The following is a 19095-nucleotide window of genomic DNA, read 5'->3' as shown; positions in this document are numbered from 1 at the left end:
TCTGCACAGATCAGGCCGGTAACTTGGCCTAGTTGCATCTCTTCCTTGACTAGTTTAATATCATACTGTGAAACATTCTAGGCAAAGCAATAACATTTCCACAGAGACAAGCAGGGGGCGGATCCCTCTTCCCACTAGAAAAGTTACGCAGTGCACCTTTAAGTTATTTTGAATTAGTATATGAGCAGTAAAGCAACTACATTTAAGTACTTGGTTAAAACAGGCAAGATACTATGAAGATACTCTGCTAATGTATTTGGGAGCAATGTGAAGAACTAGAACTAGAACAACTAAACATAACTGAATAAGATTTGCCACAAGATAAAAAGGTGTGTTATCTGACCAAATATTTGATTAAAATTACTAAAATAAAAAAAATGCTGACATATTTGTTTGAACTTCCAATAAGTAATGTTTACTTAAGAAATAAACTTAAATATAATGATTTCTGATGAAGCGGCCCACATGGCTCTTTCCTTTGAGCACTTGAAAGATATTAAACAAAGAAGACTGCTAACATTGGACTAAACCAGGACTAAACCAGATCTAACCTAGGACTAAACAAGGATTAAACCAATACTAAACCAGGACTGGTCTAACCCAGGTCGTATAAAGGACTAAACCAGGACTAACTTCGGTCTAAACCAGGACTACACCAGAACTAAATCAGGACTGGAGTACCTCAGATACTGACCAACGCAAACTGGGAAAACCCCACAAGAGCTGTGCTAAACCAGGACTAAACCAGGACTGAACCAAGACTGAACCAGGGCTAAACCAAGACTGAACCAGGACTAAAGCACCCCTGAAAGATAAGACAATGCAGACCGGGAATGCCAGAATGTTTCTGGGAAGTTAATGAATCAAATATTGCAGTGAATGGATAACACAATGTTTCTATACTAATAATGAGTATAGGGCCAATAGCTTTAGGTTAATCAAAAACTATACTGTTAATGTATATTGCATGGAGTAGTAGTAGTAGCAGTACTAGTAGTGGTAGTAGTAGTAGTAGTAGTAGGTCTGATATTTAATAGCATCTAACTGGAATATCCATTAACAATACAAAACAAAATGCCTTCCAGATATAAATACAGAAATAGCAAATGCATTTTTCTGTGACTCTCTTGATCATTCCCACACAAATATGATCAAATATAACATGCATGGGACGGCAGCAGTATCACCCATGCACAAGCTAGTATTTTTAATTTGGTCTGTGTTCATTTTTCTTTCTTAACGGCATTTCCTGTTTACAAATTGACACAAATTTGAACTCTTATCTTACAAAAATAGAACAAGCAATGAGGACCATGAGACCAAGACAAAGCAAAATGCACTGCTAAACCGCGGAGCAATGTCATTTTGGTAATGCACTTCTGCCATAGTGTAATTCTATAGGTAACTTGTAAGCTAATATGGAATGGATAGCACACTTAAGCTTACTTGGTTGGAGCTAAAGCCAGTTGAATTATGGGTAATGATATTTACGCTAGGTTAAAATGTGTTTCAGGTAAAGGAAAATTTGATTATAACTACATTGCTAGTGACAAATTTGGTAGTTTTTAGCCAAATACATATAAATAAAACAATAGCCATAAGGTATACAGTATTATCCTGTTTAAAGTGGCACTGTGTAACTTTCCTGATAGAGGTTCTGCCGTCTGATTGTCTCCATGGAGATGTTATTGCCTTGACTTGAATGGTCCGCAATAAGACATACAACTAATCTACTCTATGGACGCAACTAGGTAAAATTACTAGGCCAAGTTACTCGTCAGATCTTTGGAGAGGCGACCCAACTCATGGTAAGAATAAATGTATTTTGTAGCAATAAACACACCCGTAATTGAACAAATGCAAGCTAGATAATTTAATGCCATACTTTGGAACATTCTAAAGCAATAACATGTCCACGAAGCAAGCAGGAAAAGTTACAAAATGCTCCTTTAAATTCCCATTAACAAAATGAGTTAACTGAGACCCACTTCGATATAGACAACTAATCTGGAGGCATAGAGACCATAAAGCTAAAGCTAAAGCTAACATGCATTCTGCATTATTCATTCAACTGACATCAGCACTGGTGATGTAAAAGGGAGTTGGTGAAATGGTTTGTGGGTAAAGCATGCCATGGAGGAGCACTTAGCATTTAGCGCAAAAGCTACGAGTGTAAATGTATTAGTGTCCTTTCAAAATAAGAGTCTTTGAGGTTTTAATAGCCTGGCTAAAACTGAATAATCTCTCTCCATCCCTCTTGAATATTGTACACTGAAAAAATGAATATCTACAAATAGTTTATAGTTACCTCTGTAACTTTTCATGTAATGTATGCATGTAATGTTCTGTAGTATGACATTTAACATATCTATCTCCATGGAGACAAGCAGGTAATATCACCACAGTAATTTGCAGGTCAAATGTGTGGAAAGGTTTGATTCTCAAGGTATGTTTGAGCAATAAAAACAAAGTTTAATGCCATACTGTGGAACATTCCAGACAAAGCGCTAACATCTTCATGGAGACAAGAACGTGGCAGACAACTCACTAAAAATGTTATATAATCCTTTCATTTGAATAGTTTTGACAAGTTTACATTTATTTGTTTTTTATAGATCTAGTTTTTGGACTTGTTTAAAGATATTGATGACTCATGTATAAATATAATTTTAAAGCCACAGTAAGTAACTTTTTAGTAATGAAAATAGACAACAAAAAACATGTTTTTTTTTTTTCTTTTTGTTAGCGTTTATAGCAATGGATAACTTGCTGAGCAGAATTGCATCACCACAGACCTGATTCTTGGAGCAGGGTCTCCTCCTGCTTGTTTCCATGGAATGTTTCCATGGCATAAAACACATCTATCTCCATGGAGAACATTCAGACGCATGGTTTTGACTTTCTATTGCCACGGAATCCTGCAGGTGATGTTATATACTGTAGGTTTAAGTTGAAATATTAACTTTGTTTATTTTACATATTAAGTTCAATTATCTTACTCACTTATAGTTCCTTGTTTCTTAAAATTTTAATTGAAAGAAAGAAATAATCCAATGAAATTCAAAATGATCAACACTTGAAATGACAGTATTAAAGTTGACTTTTGTTTTGGAAGAGTAGGGAGTCGAGGTAAATCTGCAGCTAACAGCAGAGGGAGGTTAAGCCCCCACTCTTGGATATTGTGTCTCGTCTTGATTGGATTTACAGTGATTTGAAAGCTTTTTGGTCTAAGAAGAAAAGCAAGCACTTTTGTAAATAAAGTATGGCCTAAAAACAGCAAACTGCTTTTTTGGCATTTTCTATAAAAACTATAATTTCACTAAAGGCCTTTTAATAGTTATGCAATGTATTATTTTTATTACATTTAAGCCTGCAAGATTTAGCAGGGTAGTCTCCTGTATTTTACAAATGTTTTTTTTTTTTTTTTTTTTAAAAAGCTATAGTAATAGTACTAGACTTCCAGTTTATACGGCCCATATTACGCTGCTTTCTGATCTCTGTTCTAATGTTGTTTCCTCATCACAAACAAACCTGGAGTTGTGTTTTGTTTCATTCACACATGTTTAACACATAAATCCTGCATATTTAGTCTGAGTTATTCTCTCAAACAGAAAATGCTCTGTTCCACCTTGTGATGTCATGTGGTGTGGTGGAAGTGCTCCACTGTATTTTTAAACTCCATACACCTTCACTAGAATCATGCGGATCATTTCAGCCCTGGAACTGCCAATCTCTACTGAACTGAAGGTAAAAGGAACTGTTAAGTTGAAAACTATCACTTCATGACATCACAAGGTGGAACTGAACATTTTGAGCTTTGGAGATGTAACAGACAAATAATAAAATGCTACTCAAACATGTGTAAATGAAACAAAACACAACTCCAGTCTGTTTTTGATGAGTTAACAACATTATAAAATGGCATTAAACTCACAAGAGTCAATTTTGCATAATATAGGACCTTTAAAGAAAAGACATAAGCAATCAGAATAAGCTATATATAACCTGGGATGGTCCACAGTATGGCATTAAATGTATTTATATTGTATGTAATCCATTACTGCTGTTTTCCTTGCCTCGAAAACACATTACAATACTTACAGCTCTGACCTGTATGTAACTTGGCATTGTGGAGACTGACGCTTGTCTCTGTGGAGAAAGATGTTTAATGCCATACTTTGGAATATTCCAGGTGCTGTATGAGCATCTCCAACAGGACCACAAGAGAAGTTACACAGTGCATATTAAAATAAAATAAAATACAAGCAAGTATAAAAAAGATGATAACAAAATGTAGCCTTCGATATGTTCTATTACTACTACTACTACTACTACTACTACTACTACTACTACTACTACTACTACTACTACTACTACTAGTATTCCTACTATACCCCATTCACAAATACCTTACTATGTTCTCTTATGCTACCAATAGTGATTCATTTCAAATCAAAGGGTAAAATGAGCCTAAACTAACTGTTGCTGTATCTTCTTAGTATCTTTTATATTGATATGCAAATAACAAAGTAGCTGTTATTTTTCATGTGTGGAAGTAGTTAAGTGATTCCCAACTGGTGGTTCATGACCCAAATACAGTTGAAGTTTAAGTGAATGGAAACAATAAAACAGTGAACAAGCTTTTACTGTTTAATTAAGATGAAACAGGCCACATTAATCTTACTCAAGTGAGTGAGACAAAAGTACAAATCTCTAATAATCAATTGGCTCTGTGCCCAACAGCGGCTGACAGCCTCAGTGTTAGCGTCACCACTTCCTGCCCAGTTCTGTTTCTATGAGGTTTTTGCTGAGTTGCGCTAAATTAAATACATATTTAAAAATAAGGCAGTGGACGGTGGCTTGAGGGTACATGTCTCTGAAAACATCTTAAAGACTAAATAAATGAGGTGAAAACCTTACTGGAAGACACTTCTGTGTTTAGAAAGACAGGTGTTTGTGGCTCAATGCTAATGCTCAATGCATAAAAAATATTATTCATCTGGCTAGTGGCCACCAGTGGTTGATAAATGTGTACAGTTCAGTGAGAATGCTACACAGTCTGAGGTTAGCCAGGTTAGTAAATAGCTTACTTGATTTCTTACATATATATACTTAAATTGCTTAAAATTGCTATATGAGCCATAGTGTAAAATTGAGTGCAGCCCTAATACATACTTCTATTTGTAATACCAGCCCCTTATTGGGTGACACTGTATAATACTGGTACATGAGTAAATAAATATGGTTGACTCACCATCGCAGCCGCCTGTGCAGCCACAGCGCTTTGGTTAGCCTGGTGCTGCGCGGCCTTGATCTTGGCCTGGAGGTGAGCCGGAGGGTGGAAGTATTTGCACTTTTCTCTGGCGCAGCGGCTCTTGATAAAATCCATGCAGACAGTGACGGTGTTGTCGCTGGTGTCAATCATCGGGGAGTCAGAGGGATGAGCGAACCTGCAGTCGGTCTCACCTCGAGCACAGTTACCACGCTGGAACTCACGGCAAACCTGAGGATAGGAAGATGAAAGAGATATATAAAGCTCAGTGGTGGAAGAAGTACTCCATTTTGTTACAGATACTGGACCAAAAAAATTATCATGCAAAAGTAAAGTATCACATAAAAAAATCTACTTAAGTAAAAGTACATTAAGTACCTGTTTAAAAATTTACTTAAAGAGTAAAAAATAAAAGTGTTTTGTAGAAATTTTGAGGTTTTACAAGGCTTCAAATTTAGTGATTTTGAAAAAGATTTTAACTGAATTTTGTTCAACAGAAACAAAACCTGTAAAACCTGTTTTTATTTATATATTTTTGTTTGCTACAAACATGTAAAAAATAAACCCTTTTGACCAAGTCTTACAAAATAATAATAATACTTTTACCTTTCAGTACAGTTCAGAAATGTAGTGGAGTAAAAATGACACATACCTGCTCTAAAATGTAGTGAAGTAAAAGTACATTGGCAGCCCACCCCAGGGTAGCTGTGGTCACAGTATTAGCTTATGACCAAAGAATTGATTGTAAATTGATTATGCAATGTAGAGTTCACTATCTTGCTCAGAGACATAATAAGTAGACATGGAGTTCGATGTTAATGCTATTGTCCACTTAGCAACTCGGTTAGTCTTGGAAGATTTTGGAACATCAGCGCCAGCTCCTGTATTTTTTCCTATAGCCGTAATTATGAATAATCCAGAAGGTGTCAGCTGGTACAAACCTCTCACCACATTTACATGAGAACAGAAACTCATGAAAAGTGTTGAGCTTGTAAAGCTTTTGGTGTCTTATTTTAGATAATAATTAGCGCAAAACTTATCTGAGCTAAAAGCTCACAATCTCTCACATGAGATATCTGAACTTCTGGTGACACTAAACCTCCTCTTTACATGTGACTGTGAGGAGACCAGAGAAATGACATGAACATCATTAGGCTGTAAATGATAATGACTATATCGACTTATTGTTCAACACATAACAAATGGAACAATACTTTTTGGGGTCAATATTTATTTGGGGTGCTTTTTCTTTTTTATTGTCTATATTTACTTCAGCAATATATCGCACTTCAAAATGTGTTATCGTGACAGGCCTACACATCATGAAATAAATCTTTTATATACTTTGACATGGGAATTGGCTTCACCATCCATTTGTATGTGAAGGAGGGTTTTGACATAATTAGCATTAGCTAGCCAACTTAGTGATGATGTTGTAGCAATAGGCAGTCTATGATCTAGAAAAGTGCTACAGTTGAAACCAGAAGTTTACATACACTATATAAAAAATATGTACACTTTTTTTTCTCCCTGTCTGACATGGAATTTGCTCTAACTTCCTGCTTTAACTTCCTGGCTTATGTCTTGAGTTGCTTCAGTATTTCCACATAATGTTCTTTCATCATGATGCCATCTATTTTGTGAAGTGCACCAGTCCCTCCTGCAGCAACACATCCCCACAACATCATGCTGCACTCCCAGTGGGTCACAGTTGGGATGGTGTTCTCAGACTTGCAAGCTTCCCTCTTTTTCCTCCAAATGTAACAATGTTCATTATGGCCAAACAGCTCAATTTTAGCTTTGTCAGACCGCAGGACATGTCTCTAAAATTTTAGTCTTTGTTTTTATGCTATGTAATCTGTCTTTTTTATGTTTATTTTGGAGTAACGTCTTCTTCCTGCAGAGTGGTCTTTCAGCCCATGTCAGTACAGTCCTCGTTTTACTGTGGATAATGACACTCCCACCAGCTTCAGCAACATCATCATAATGTGCATATTCTTGGATTGATATGCACATTTTAGACCAAAGCACGTTCATCTCTTGGACACAGAACCCGTCTCCTTCCTGAGTGGTGTGATGGCTGGACATTCTTTATACTTGTGTATAATAGTTTGGACAGATGAACATGGCACCTTCAGGCATCTGGTAATCACACCCAAGCACTTGTACAAGTCCACAATTCTCTTCCTGATATTTTGGCTGATTTCTTTTGACTTTCCCATGATGTTACACAAAGAAGCAGTGTGTTCCAGGCATGCCTTCAAATACATCCACAGGTGTGTCTCTAATTAACTCAGATGTTGTCAATAAACCTCAGAAGCATCCAAAGACATGGCATCATCATCTGGGTTTTCACAGATTGTGTAATTGCATAGTAATCTTACTGTATGCAAACTTCTGACTTTGAAGAAAGTAATGAAATATTGTCTAAAAAAAATCCTTCTCTCCTTATTCTGGCATTTAGCAAATGGAAATCATTTTGTTAGTCCTCACTAACCTAAAACAAGAAAAGTTTAGTCTGATTTAGTGTCCGACAGTGAGGGAAAAAAGTGTATATGTATTTTTATATAGTGTATGTAAACTTCTGGTTTCAGCTGTGTATTGTCATTATTTGCATGTTCTAATCACGTCAAATGGATTGGATTTTTAGGTTGTCCTTCTGCAAAATGAATGAATCATTTACTAAAATAATCTAGCCTATCTTTTGAAACAACCTCTTTGACTTTGTATTGATTTAAATGCTGCCCTCTGGCTAAACTGGTCTGCTAAATAAAAACAGGGTTGTAATTATGAAATATTGCATGGAAAAAAGTAGGAGTTTTCAGTGCATTAAACAGATAAACAATAATAATGATGTGATGTGTGGGCGTGTTTTTGTCACCTAGCAACAAATCCAACCTCGCTCAAACCACGCCAGAGTCCACAGAGACAGACCAGCTGCCTAGTCTGATCCACTCAGGTTTGTTTTTGTCCAATTCCCCAAAGAGACATAAAGTCATTGGAGAGTTAACTAAAGATTTCTACAGCGATGGTGATGTATATGTTACGTAATGGTTCTTTAAAGGCGCTGTACCTGATTTTACTGGATTAAAAATGTGAAAAATAGAACTCGTTCATTTTAAAAGGTTTGCAGAGCAGAGCACCCTTATTATTCACCACAATGGGTTTATAAGTGCTTTTTGTAACTTTTATTGACCAGAGCGGAGTTTTGTCTTCACGGAATGCTAACAACAACTAGCATGTTAACAGTGCAGTGTAGATGTTATTACTTTACCTGGAATATTGTTTATCTTGCATTTATTCTCTTGCAGATGTTTTTACTGTTCAAAAATATCTATTAAGATATATGTTGCCGGTCTACAGATCTGACTAGTAACTTCATCCTGTGTTGCCACCTGCTTCTCTTTATGGAGATTAGGGTTGTTAGAAGTATTGAAAGTAATGATTGGCAAACAGAAAAGTGTTATAATGCACCTTTAAAAGAGCATCCCTAAAAATCCATTCCAGTAGAATGTCCCTGTAGGGCTACCGTAGCTGTCCAGCTAGTTAAAATAAATAAATTAGCAATGTGTCACTATTAAAATTGCCCTTCCACCTTTAATTAAGAGTGCAGGACATTTATTAAAATTGTTATTACCTCAAGGTCGTTTGAGATAAGCTTTTGTGTTGTAAATAAAATAAATTAAAATGTCAGTGGTGACACAGGTTTAATTACAGTGAAGAGTGGCCCTTATTATAAGGAGTGTGAAAGACTTAAGGACAGGTTTGGGGATGAGGTTTGGTCATTTGTACGTGGTGAATGAATTGGTCTCTCTGGATTTCATGAACCAGGACAGGGTTAAAGCAGGACTAAAGCAGGGCTAAACTATGACTAAACCAGGAAAGAACCAAGTGTAAACCAAGACTCCACCAGCACTAAACCAGGTCTGAACCAGGTCTGAACAAGGACTAAACCAGGACTAATATGGGACTAAACCAGGACTAATATGGGACTAAACCAGGACTACACCAGGACTAAACCAGGACTAAAGCAGGTCTAGAGCAGGGCTAAACTAATACTAAACCACGAAAAAAACAGGTGTAAACCAAGACTACATCAGGATTAAACCAGGTCTGAACCAGGTCTGAAACAAGACTACACCAGGACTAAAATAGGTCTGAACCCAGTCTAAACCAGGAATAAACCAGGACTAAACCAGGTCTGAACCTGGACTAAACCAGGACTAATTTGTGACTAAACCAGGACTAAATTGGGACTAAACCAAGTTTGAGCCAGGATTAAACCAGAAATTAACCTCAACTAAACCACTTCTAAACTATGACCAAACAAGAACCTAACAAAAAGTAAACCAGTACTAAACCAGGTCTAAACCAGGTCTAAACCACGACCAAATCAGAACCTAACAAGAACTAAACCAGTACTGAATCAGGTCTAAACCAGGTCTAAATCACCTCTATCTTATCAGTAAACAGGAGTTTCTGTCCGATGAAGTTCCTGATAGCCACAGAGACAGAAGGACTTCCTGGTACGATCACTGAAGCCAGGACTCATGCAGAGCTATACTAGGACTACACCAGGTCTGAACCAGGATTAACCAGATCTCAAAAGGGACTAAACCAGCACAACTAAACCAGAACTAAACCAAGTCTAAACCTTGTATAAACCAGTACTAAACCAGGTCTAAACCAGGTCTAAATCACCTCTAGTTTATCGGTGCGCAGTAGCTTCTGTCCGGCTGAGTTCGCAGTTCCCACAGAGACAGAGGGACTTCCTGGTACGATCACTGGAGCGGAGGGAAGGAGGTCTGAAGGCACCAGGCTCACACTATGGGACATGGGAGTGATGTAAGGGGAGTAACTGAGACCAGCGCCTGAGCCAAGAGTCTGCCCCACTGGGAATGTCTGAGGAGAGAGAGAGAGATCAGTATTTATCATATTAAGTGCACTATGCATAGGTGCCTATAGGTGTCTACCTTCTTGTCTTCTTAGCGATGCCTAGAATGTTCTACAGTATCGCATTACATGTATTTATCTAGCATAAATTGAATTAGAGTTGTTCTTTATTGCTATACTCCAAAAAATTATCGGTTATTTTTTTCTACCCAATTGTTGGGTTAGGGTTGTTGGGTCACTTTTTTGACTTATTTTCACAGAAGTGGGTTGTTTGCTTAACCTAAACGCTGGATCAGCAGGTTGGGTCATAATTGGGTCATTTCCAATGTAACATAATGACAGACATTTTCCTGCCTTACAACCCACTGAAATGGGTCAAATACATAGTCTTCAACTGTCCACGGCAGCCATTGCCCATCTTATTTTCTGCTCCAGAGAAATGACTGTTAAAGGTATTTATACATGTTTTGTGCAATAAAAACACAAGTAAATGATTGTATCTAAAACTTTACACAATTGAATCATTTTTTATCAGTTAATGTTACTAAAGAAGCATTTGACACTCTGACTTCTGAAGCTCAGCCTCAACAGAACTGAAGTCTGTAACTGTAGCTCAGCACCAGAAAAAAAGCTTCATTTTGGATTTGAACTTTTCTTACATAAATACACAACATTTGTGTTGGGCAAGTTGAGCAGTCACACTGTTCCACCTGTAAGCGCCTCCATCTCTCTGACCTACGGTGGAATCTGCTCAGACTGAAGTGTCCAGCTCAGCTTCACGATCTCAACACCCAGGCTTCAATCATTTCACAAAGTTGGACAAGAACAAACCACATGAACAGTTTTACTGCTGAATCAATAATGTGCTGCTGTTTATGCTGTGACATGTTTTAAATACAATTATTTATTTTAAACACTTTTTAAAAATAAATGTCTCTTAAATAACATTGTGGTGGTCATTATAAACATTATAAGCAGAATTAACCCAGCAGAGTAATCAAATATAATCCAGAATTGGGTCGATAACCCAAAAAGTTGTGTTAAAATATGAACCCAAACTGCTGGGTCAGAATAACCCAGATCTGTGTAGGTTCAATACTGCTTAATGCTGTAAGGTGGAAAATTCATGGCAAAGCAATAATATTTGAGAAAAATATCCTTACATTATGAGCTCTCTGGCAAAAGTGGCAAAAGAAAAGCTTCTTTTTTTTTTTTTTTTTTTTACAAAGATGGCAAAAAATGTACAGATAATAAACAAAAATTTAAAAACTAGACACTCATTTGAGCAGCTATGAAAACTTTCCAGAACAGAATGATCTTGATTTATACCTGATCTAGTGTAAGACCACATGGTACTGTCAATATTAAATCAATCACAGTCTGTTGTCTAAGTGTTTTGTATAACACTGAGATATTGAAATAGTTTCTAAATTGAGTGATACTATTGTAATAGTATGTGTGCTTTGCTCCTCACCACAGGCTGCATGGTGGTTCCTGGGATCATGAACTGCATTTGTTGAGCCAACATGGCTGCCGCGGTCTTCTGTTGGATCAGGTTGTTTCGTCCGTTTATCTCCAGTTGGGTTTTGAGGTGAGCCGGAGGATGGAGGTACTTACAGTTTTCTCTCGTGCAACGGCCCTAGGCAAGAAACAAACAGCAAAAAACATTGAATTCAATCTATTTCTGTCATTTTAAAAGCAAGATCGTGTGAAAATATTATATTTTTAAAGTGCATATGACGCTTTAGACTTTCAATAAAACATAGTCCACAGAATTATACAGGATTTTACAAAAAATCTTGCCTAGTTGTTTCTAGTTGTCTAACATTTTGATTAAAGTTATCTATGGAGACAAGCGGGTTACAGGTCAGATCTGTGAAGAGGCAAGCCTGCTCACAGTAACAAAGTTTTTCAAGGTTTTTAAGCAAAAAACACAAATAATTGAATAAATGTACAGTAGTTAAGTTTAATGCAATTAACATTACAGGCAAACCAATAATATCTCTATGTAAATAAGCACTTCCCACCAGAAAAGTTAGTGCACCTTAAGCTTGTGTTCACTTTGGAGAAAAAGTGGCTACTAAATCATGTATTTCTATTGCATGAACCACTATATATTCAAAGCGAATAATGTACTGCAAAGAAATGCAAAATATGTCACTGTTCATTACAAAATAAAAAATACACCATTAGTATTGTGCAATAATAAGGCATAATAAAATGCACTAGCAAAATACACTGATTCCTGCAGTTCATTCCATTGCAAAGGATGTGTGGGCAGGTGTTATGTCTATAGGACAAGCTGTGTAGGAAGGTGAGAAAAAATTAAAAATGGATAATAAATATGTAAAGAATTTGGTTTAAAGGTGCACTGTGTAACTTTTCTAGTGGAGGATATGACATCTGTTTCCATGGAGACAAGCAAGTGATGGCATCAGGTCAAGTTACAGGACCTTGCTCACGGTAAAAACGCATGCCTAAATATGCAGGGTTTGTGTGTTAAACATGTGTGAACAAAACACAACTCCAGGTCTGTTTGTGATGAGGAAACATTAGAACAGATCAGAAAACAGTGTAATATGGGCCCTTTCACATTTGATTACAAAATTGCAGGAAAGTAGAAATGACAAATAAATGCTAGTTACGATTAAAGAGGGATAAAATAACTCAAAAAATCTATAGACCAGCACTCTGGATGTCACTTTAAGCTATTACTGTAAAGAAAATTGTAGTGCACTCTCCTCATTTGAACAGATGAAGTGTGTTGTTCAAAATGGGGTCATGACATTTGAAAATAGCTTTGAGCCATTAAGTGTTTTTGAAGTAGTTTTGACCTGCAGGAGCTAGAAGGAGATCGGGCTGAAAATAAAAATGGTGGTTTTCAAATGTAGATTTTGTCAATTGAATAAGTAATTGGTCTATGTAATGGAATAGGGATAAAGACTTATTGTGCTTGTGTCTGCTGTAGTTATAATATATGACACCAGTGGATAAGTATGTCATAATTTTCACATTTTAAATCAAAATATTCATCTAAAATTACTTAATAAAACTCTTTAAAGTTTTTAAAAACTGCGGTGCCCCATGGGAGCTGATGTCGCTGATGTTTTTTTTTGTACAAAAATGACTATGCAACGCTGTCGAATCCTACAATTATCACCGATTAAGAAAATAAAACTGGAGAACAAAGTAAGTACGTCACAGTGTCTGTATGCTCGTTGCGGTGAAAACAGGGATTGATCAGCAAAATGGCACCTTGAAACAACTATAAAAGCTCTGAGAAAGTCCATTTTGTAGAGTAGGTCTGATTTAAATGATAACTGAATTTGCCCATTGAGACTTTGCTAATAGCATCTTAATGTACTGGACATGGACTAAACCAGCATTAAACCAAGACCTTTCCAGAATCAAACTGGTTTAAAGGGATGTATTATGTAAAACTTGCCACATTACAACATTAAGTTTAATGCAATACTTCTCCATGGAGACAAGCAGGTGGGACCCCCCCCACTAGAAAAGTTACATATTGCACCTTTATACAAAACAAGCATAACAATTAATTGGGGTTGTCACAAGTATTGAAAATCAGACACTAATGGATATTAAAACGAATATCAAAACTAGACACTATTTGAGCAGGTATCGATACAGCAAAAAATCACAAAATGGAGGAATTTTTATCTTCATTGTGCTAATGTAATCAGTATCGCAGTATTGAGTCAATTCCTTAGTATCGAAATCGAAGCATTGCGTGCACTTAACCACATTGAAAAGAACTGCATTTGGAGATTAACAAACTAACATCAATTATTTAGCAAGAGCAACCATGGTGGCACTGCGGTTCAGCCCCACCCCAGACAAGATTTATACTGTAAACAAAAAGGGGATTGTTTCTGTCTGGTTGGAGGATGGAGAGATTTTTAAAAGCCTGAAGTATTGGCAATAAGCACAGTTAGTTTTATTGCACAATTCAGAATCAGCACATGAAAGTGTCAAATGTAAAAATATTGACATGCCCAACGCCAAAGGGAGCTATTTATTAAAATGGGGAAATTACAAGAAAATATGACTGCAAAGAAATGCTGCTACAAGGCCCAATTCACTCAAAATCAACTCCTTTAAAGAGGCACTACGGAATTTATTTGGTAGAGGGTTTACCACATGCTTGTCTCCATGAGAATGCTTTGCCTGGAATGTTCCACAGCATGGTATTAATCACGTCAGTCTCCATGAGGACACGTAGGTGATGACACCAGGCCTTTTAGTACTTTTTTTTAGCAACTTTGTGTACTTTGATTTGCTTTTGTGGACTTAAGACAGAAATGTCTGAAACAAATAAATAAATAAATAAATAAATAAAATAAATAAATAAATAATGCAAGATAGATAAGTTTAATGCCATACGGTGGAAAATTCATAGCAATAACATCTCCATGGACACAAGCAGGTGATGGAACCCCACCATAAAAGTAACAAAGTGTGTCTTTAACACTGGATGTCAAATAGTATATTCAGAATGCAGCCAATGTTTTATTTAAACAATTTCAAATTTTTACTTACTACAAAGTCTTAATAAATTGCATTTTATCCGACAAAAATCTGCTGCTACATTAAATTTGAGATTTGTTATTAAAGATTTTAAAACATTTTATTGACTAGAAAGAAAAATGTGCATTTGACCCATCCTTCAGTGTCTGTGTTAAACCTGCATTTGACCCATCCTTCAGTATCTCTGGGTTAAATCTGCATTTGACCCATCACCTGTCAGTAGCAGTGGACTAGATCTGAGCCAGGAGGGCCTAGCTGGAAAGGAGGAGGGGAAAGCGCAGCACCTAGACACAGGGAGAACATGCAAACTCAACATGCACATAAAAAGATTTCATCTAGGAATGCTAACCACTCTGCCACCATGCCACCAGCCTAGAAACTAAAGTACCCAGACTTTATCCATAAATGTCCCCTCTTTTTTAGCTTAGACAGTTATAGCTACACCCCAAACATAAATTTTAGTGTAATTGTTTTTAGTATTAGCATTCTGTTAGCATCACCCACTTGTTTAGGGCCTGCACCTGATTTTTTTAGCAAAATGTGTTTTGTCTCAGTTCTTGAGGTCAAAATAAGTCCGCTATGTACTGTCTGTATATAATTAAAAATCATTCAGAATCATTAAGTGTGTGGTTAGCATGCCAGTTGGCCTCTGAAAGTTGTAAATAAAGCTTATAAATTCATAGCGGTTAATCATTCGGACGCTCGAATACATAAGGTGAGGTAAGTGAAGAAAAACTTTAGACTACTGCAAACTGTTTAAAATGAACTAGTTCTGTTTTTCAAACCAGGTACAGCACCTTTAATGTGTGTTTGTGTGTGAAATTAGCATAAAAGCTCCTCTTTTAGATAGAATAGCATTTAATTTGTGGGCCACTGGCGTGACCACTATAGCATTAGCATTTTGTTGTCAATGGCGTCTCTATGCTGTGGTTAGCTAACAGCACAGAAAGACAGTTTTAAAAGCGGCAGTAAAAATGGTGATAAATGCCTTGTTTGTATTGGTCCAAGTGTCCAATACATTTTAATGGGCTAAAGCATGGTGACGGTACAAGGAGAAGGCCAGTAAAACATTTAGTACTTGTTAAACTTGGACCGATGGATCATACTTGCAATGTGGGTGAAGTGTCTTGCCTAGCTAGGATGGGATTGAGCCTCCAACCTTAAATATTTTGGATTCAAAGCAGACAGATAAAAATGTTCAGAGCCAATAGCAAAAAAAATCTATGTATGTACCGGTACTCGTTTTTGTTTTTTTGTTTTTTTCTATGTATGCATTTGGAAGACAAAATGCTAGCTTAGCCACTTCAGATAACTTGCTTCTATATTGCCAACGCAGCTAACCCAATGACAAGATCAATGCTAGCTGGAGTGACATTATTGACAAAGGTAAATCCCCAAACACCAATTGGACCATGAGATTATGAGGAAGACAATTCAGCACAAAAGAACTATTCGATATAGATAGGCTAGATGTATATGTATTACAACGAATATAAATTAAAGCCCCACTGTGCAACTTTTTAGCTAAAATTTTTTATGTTTTTATTTTACTGAAAAACATGCATCCTTAGTGTTTTTCTGAGAAATATAATACAGTCATTATCTTGGCACTTCGGATGCAATCTTAACTCCTGTGTTTGAAACTCTATTCTATCAGGGCACTAACAGTTCATGGTTGAATCTATTCTAACTCATGGAGAACCACTTTGGAGGGAAAAAGAGACCTGGCCCGGATCCTGGCTGCACTATGACTGAAAAAGACCCCTGTAAGTCCGGTTCAGCTCGGTCTAGGTCCACTGAGCCAGGTCTGGACTAATGGATCGGGTCTAAACCAGCATAGAAAAACATAGAAAGTGCATTAGGAAAAAGAGATTGCTTTAGTGGGTACAATTCAAAATAATAGTTTAAGATTAAAGGTGAACTTTATTGGTAGAAGGTACGCTACCTGCTTGTCTCCGTTATTGCTTTGACTGGAATATTCCATAGACTAGACCCAGGACTACAGACCCATGACTATAGACCCTGGACAATAGACTATAGAACCTGGACTATAGACCCTGGACAATAGACTATAGACCCTGGACTATAGACCCTGGACTATAGACCCTGGACTACAGACCCAGGACTACAGACCCATGACTATAGACCCAGGACTATAGACCCTGGACTATAGACTATAGACCCTGGACTAGAGACCCTTGACTACAGACCCAGGACTACACACCTAGGACTACAGACCCAGGACTGTAGACCCAGGACTATAGACCCAGGACTATAGACTCGGACTATAGATCCAGGCCTATAGATCCAGGACTATAAACCTGGGACTACAGACCCGGACTAAAGCAGGACCAAACCAGGACTAGACCGTCAAGTTTAACACTATAGTATGGAATATTCTTGGTAAAGCAGTAACATCTCAATAGTGCAATAGAGCCCCCATTGGAAAAGTTACACAGTGAGCCTTTAAATTGTGCCCAAAGCACTGCACCACACAGAGTGTTTTCACAGTGTGACTTCTCCTCCTCGTATAATCCCGGGTGTGTCGGGATTAACACTGGGATTATATGGACAATGAAACTGCTGATTACGGCAACTCTAGACTAAGAACAGCAAAGACAGAGAAGATCACTGAAGTAACTGAATAAATACATTATTTGTTAGCTAAAGGTTAGGTGAAATAACTTTGATAGGCATATTTTAAAACTGTCAGAAGCAGTGTAACTAATTCAAATGAAAAAGACAATACCATGATCCATACTAAATCTAGCACTGAAACTAGATATTCATTGTTCAGAACGCAAGCAGCGAAACATATTCACTCCTACAACTTTTTGTCCAGTTGACAGATTTTACATTTGGCTTTTACAATGGATCAGACCTGGACGACTGAGGGATTACAGGTATTGATACTAAAAAAGTCCCATTCACAGAGCAGAAATGAACCTGAATCATTCGGAAACCCATGGATAGACAGCAGCTGACACAAACTGGCCAAGTTACAAGTCAGATCTGTGAAGAGGCAATTAGCAATGAAATAAATGCTATAATGTCATACTATGAAACATTTCAAGCAAAGCAACGACATTGTCATGGAGTGTCTCTTTGTTAAATTTCATGGCACTTTCTTGTATGGTTCATTCACATGTGTGTAGTTGGACAGTTAAACAGCTTTTGAATGGGCGATTTGGGCGTTGACAAAAGCAAAAGTCCTTTATAAACAAACCCAAGGTGTGTCTCAGGTTACACCCAAACTGTTGGACCAATTCTCCAGCACAAACAATCAAATAAAGCATTTGTCATTCTAATCATTTCACTGTCTAAATGTATTAAACAGTTAAGTGTCATTTCCTAAAGGCCTACTTGGCCTATATACTCTAAATACCCTGGTTTGGAGTGTTTCCACTAGCCTTTCATTAATCAGACCTATTCTGCAAAAATGTACTTTTCAGAGCTTTTAAACATGTTATAGTTGTTTCACAATTTATGCTCTCAAAGTTGTATTTGGAGTGATTCATATTTGAGTAATCTTTAATCACTTATTTTCAAGATGCCACATTGCCGATCAATCTCAATTTTCACTATCATCGGCATACAGTACACGCCCACTGTGACGTATGCACTTCCTTCTCCAGTCTTATTTTCTTAATCGGTGATACTCATAGGATTCGGCAGCATTGCATAGATATGTTGTTACAAATGAAAAAAAAAAATCCTCGCTGGTGTGATGTGCAGCTATCCATAGAAGGTGCCAACTTTTTGTTGTGTTGACGTTCATGGTGACGTCAGCTCCCATTGGACACTGCGGTTTTGTCATAGATTATAACTGTATAGCAGACACAAGCACAATAGGTCTTCTTTAACCAGGTACAGTTAGTACGTGCTTGGCCTGCTTAGAACCCAAGCCAAGCAGACTATATTAGCATTAGCCTGCAAAATCGCAAATTCTGAATAATGGTGTTGGCTGCTACCAGCCCGTCAACTGCATTTAGGTGAGATCAAATTAGGGCTGGGCAATGAACCAAAAGATCAAGAGATCATGTCTAATCATCAATGCTGTGTCAGAAAGTAACTGAATACATGTACTGGTACTAAGAATACGTACTCAGAATACTCATACTTGTGTTCCGGTACGCTTACTTTTTCATTTGGTATTCAGACTACAGTTACTTTTCTAAAATCAAAAGAATACATGGCGGTACTTGATCACACAATTTAGGCTCAAACTGCATGATATTAGAGGGAAAAATAGAAAAAAGTGCTCTTACAGCGTGTGCATGTGTGATTCTTATCCAGTCATTGATAGGAAATGTATATGTTTGTAATGTAAATGCTCCTATGCTGCATTTTTATACTATTGTCATGATGCCTGCAATTCCTGT

The 19095-nt window shown here is 37.1% G+C and overlaps 1 protein-coding gene across 15 annotated transcripts in view; it reads right to left on the bottom strand.

The window, feature by feature from the left end:
* Positions 1-19095, bottom strand: part of LOC117382877 (muscleblind-like protein 2a) — an 87850-nt gene that overhangs the window by 17254 nt on the left and 51501 nt on the right. For all 15 annotated transcript variants that reach the window (XM_033980119.2, XM_033980156.2, XM_055227897.1 and 12 more), the window contains 3 exons: positions 11640-11804; positions 9974-10174; positions 5255-5503 (listed from right to left, as the gene is read on the bottom strand). In XM_033980119.2, the coding sequence (XP_033836010.1) occupies positions 5255-5503; positions 9974-10174; positions 11640-11804 (615 nt within the window). The remainder of the gene's footprint in view (positions 1-5254; positions 5504-9973; positions 10175-11639; positions 11805-19095) is intronic.

The sequence above is a fragment of the Periophthalmus magnuspinnatus genome, chromosome 2 (genome assembly GCF_009829125.3).
Source record: "Periophthalmus magnuspinnatus isolate fPerMag1 chromosome 2, fPerMag1.2.pri, whole genome shotgun sequence".
Taxonomy (NCBI): Eukaryota; Metazoa; Chordata; class Actinopteri; order Gobiiformes; family Gobiidae; genus Periophthalmus; species Periophthalmus magnuspinnatus.
This window is presented reverse-complemented; position numbering and strand designations above follow the sequence as displayed.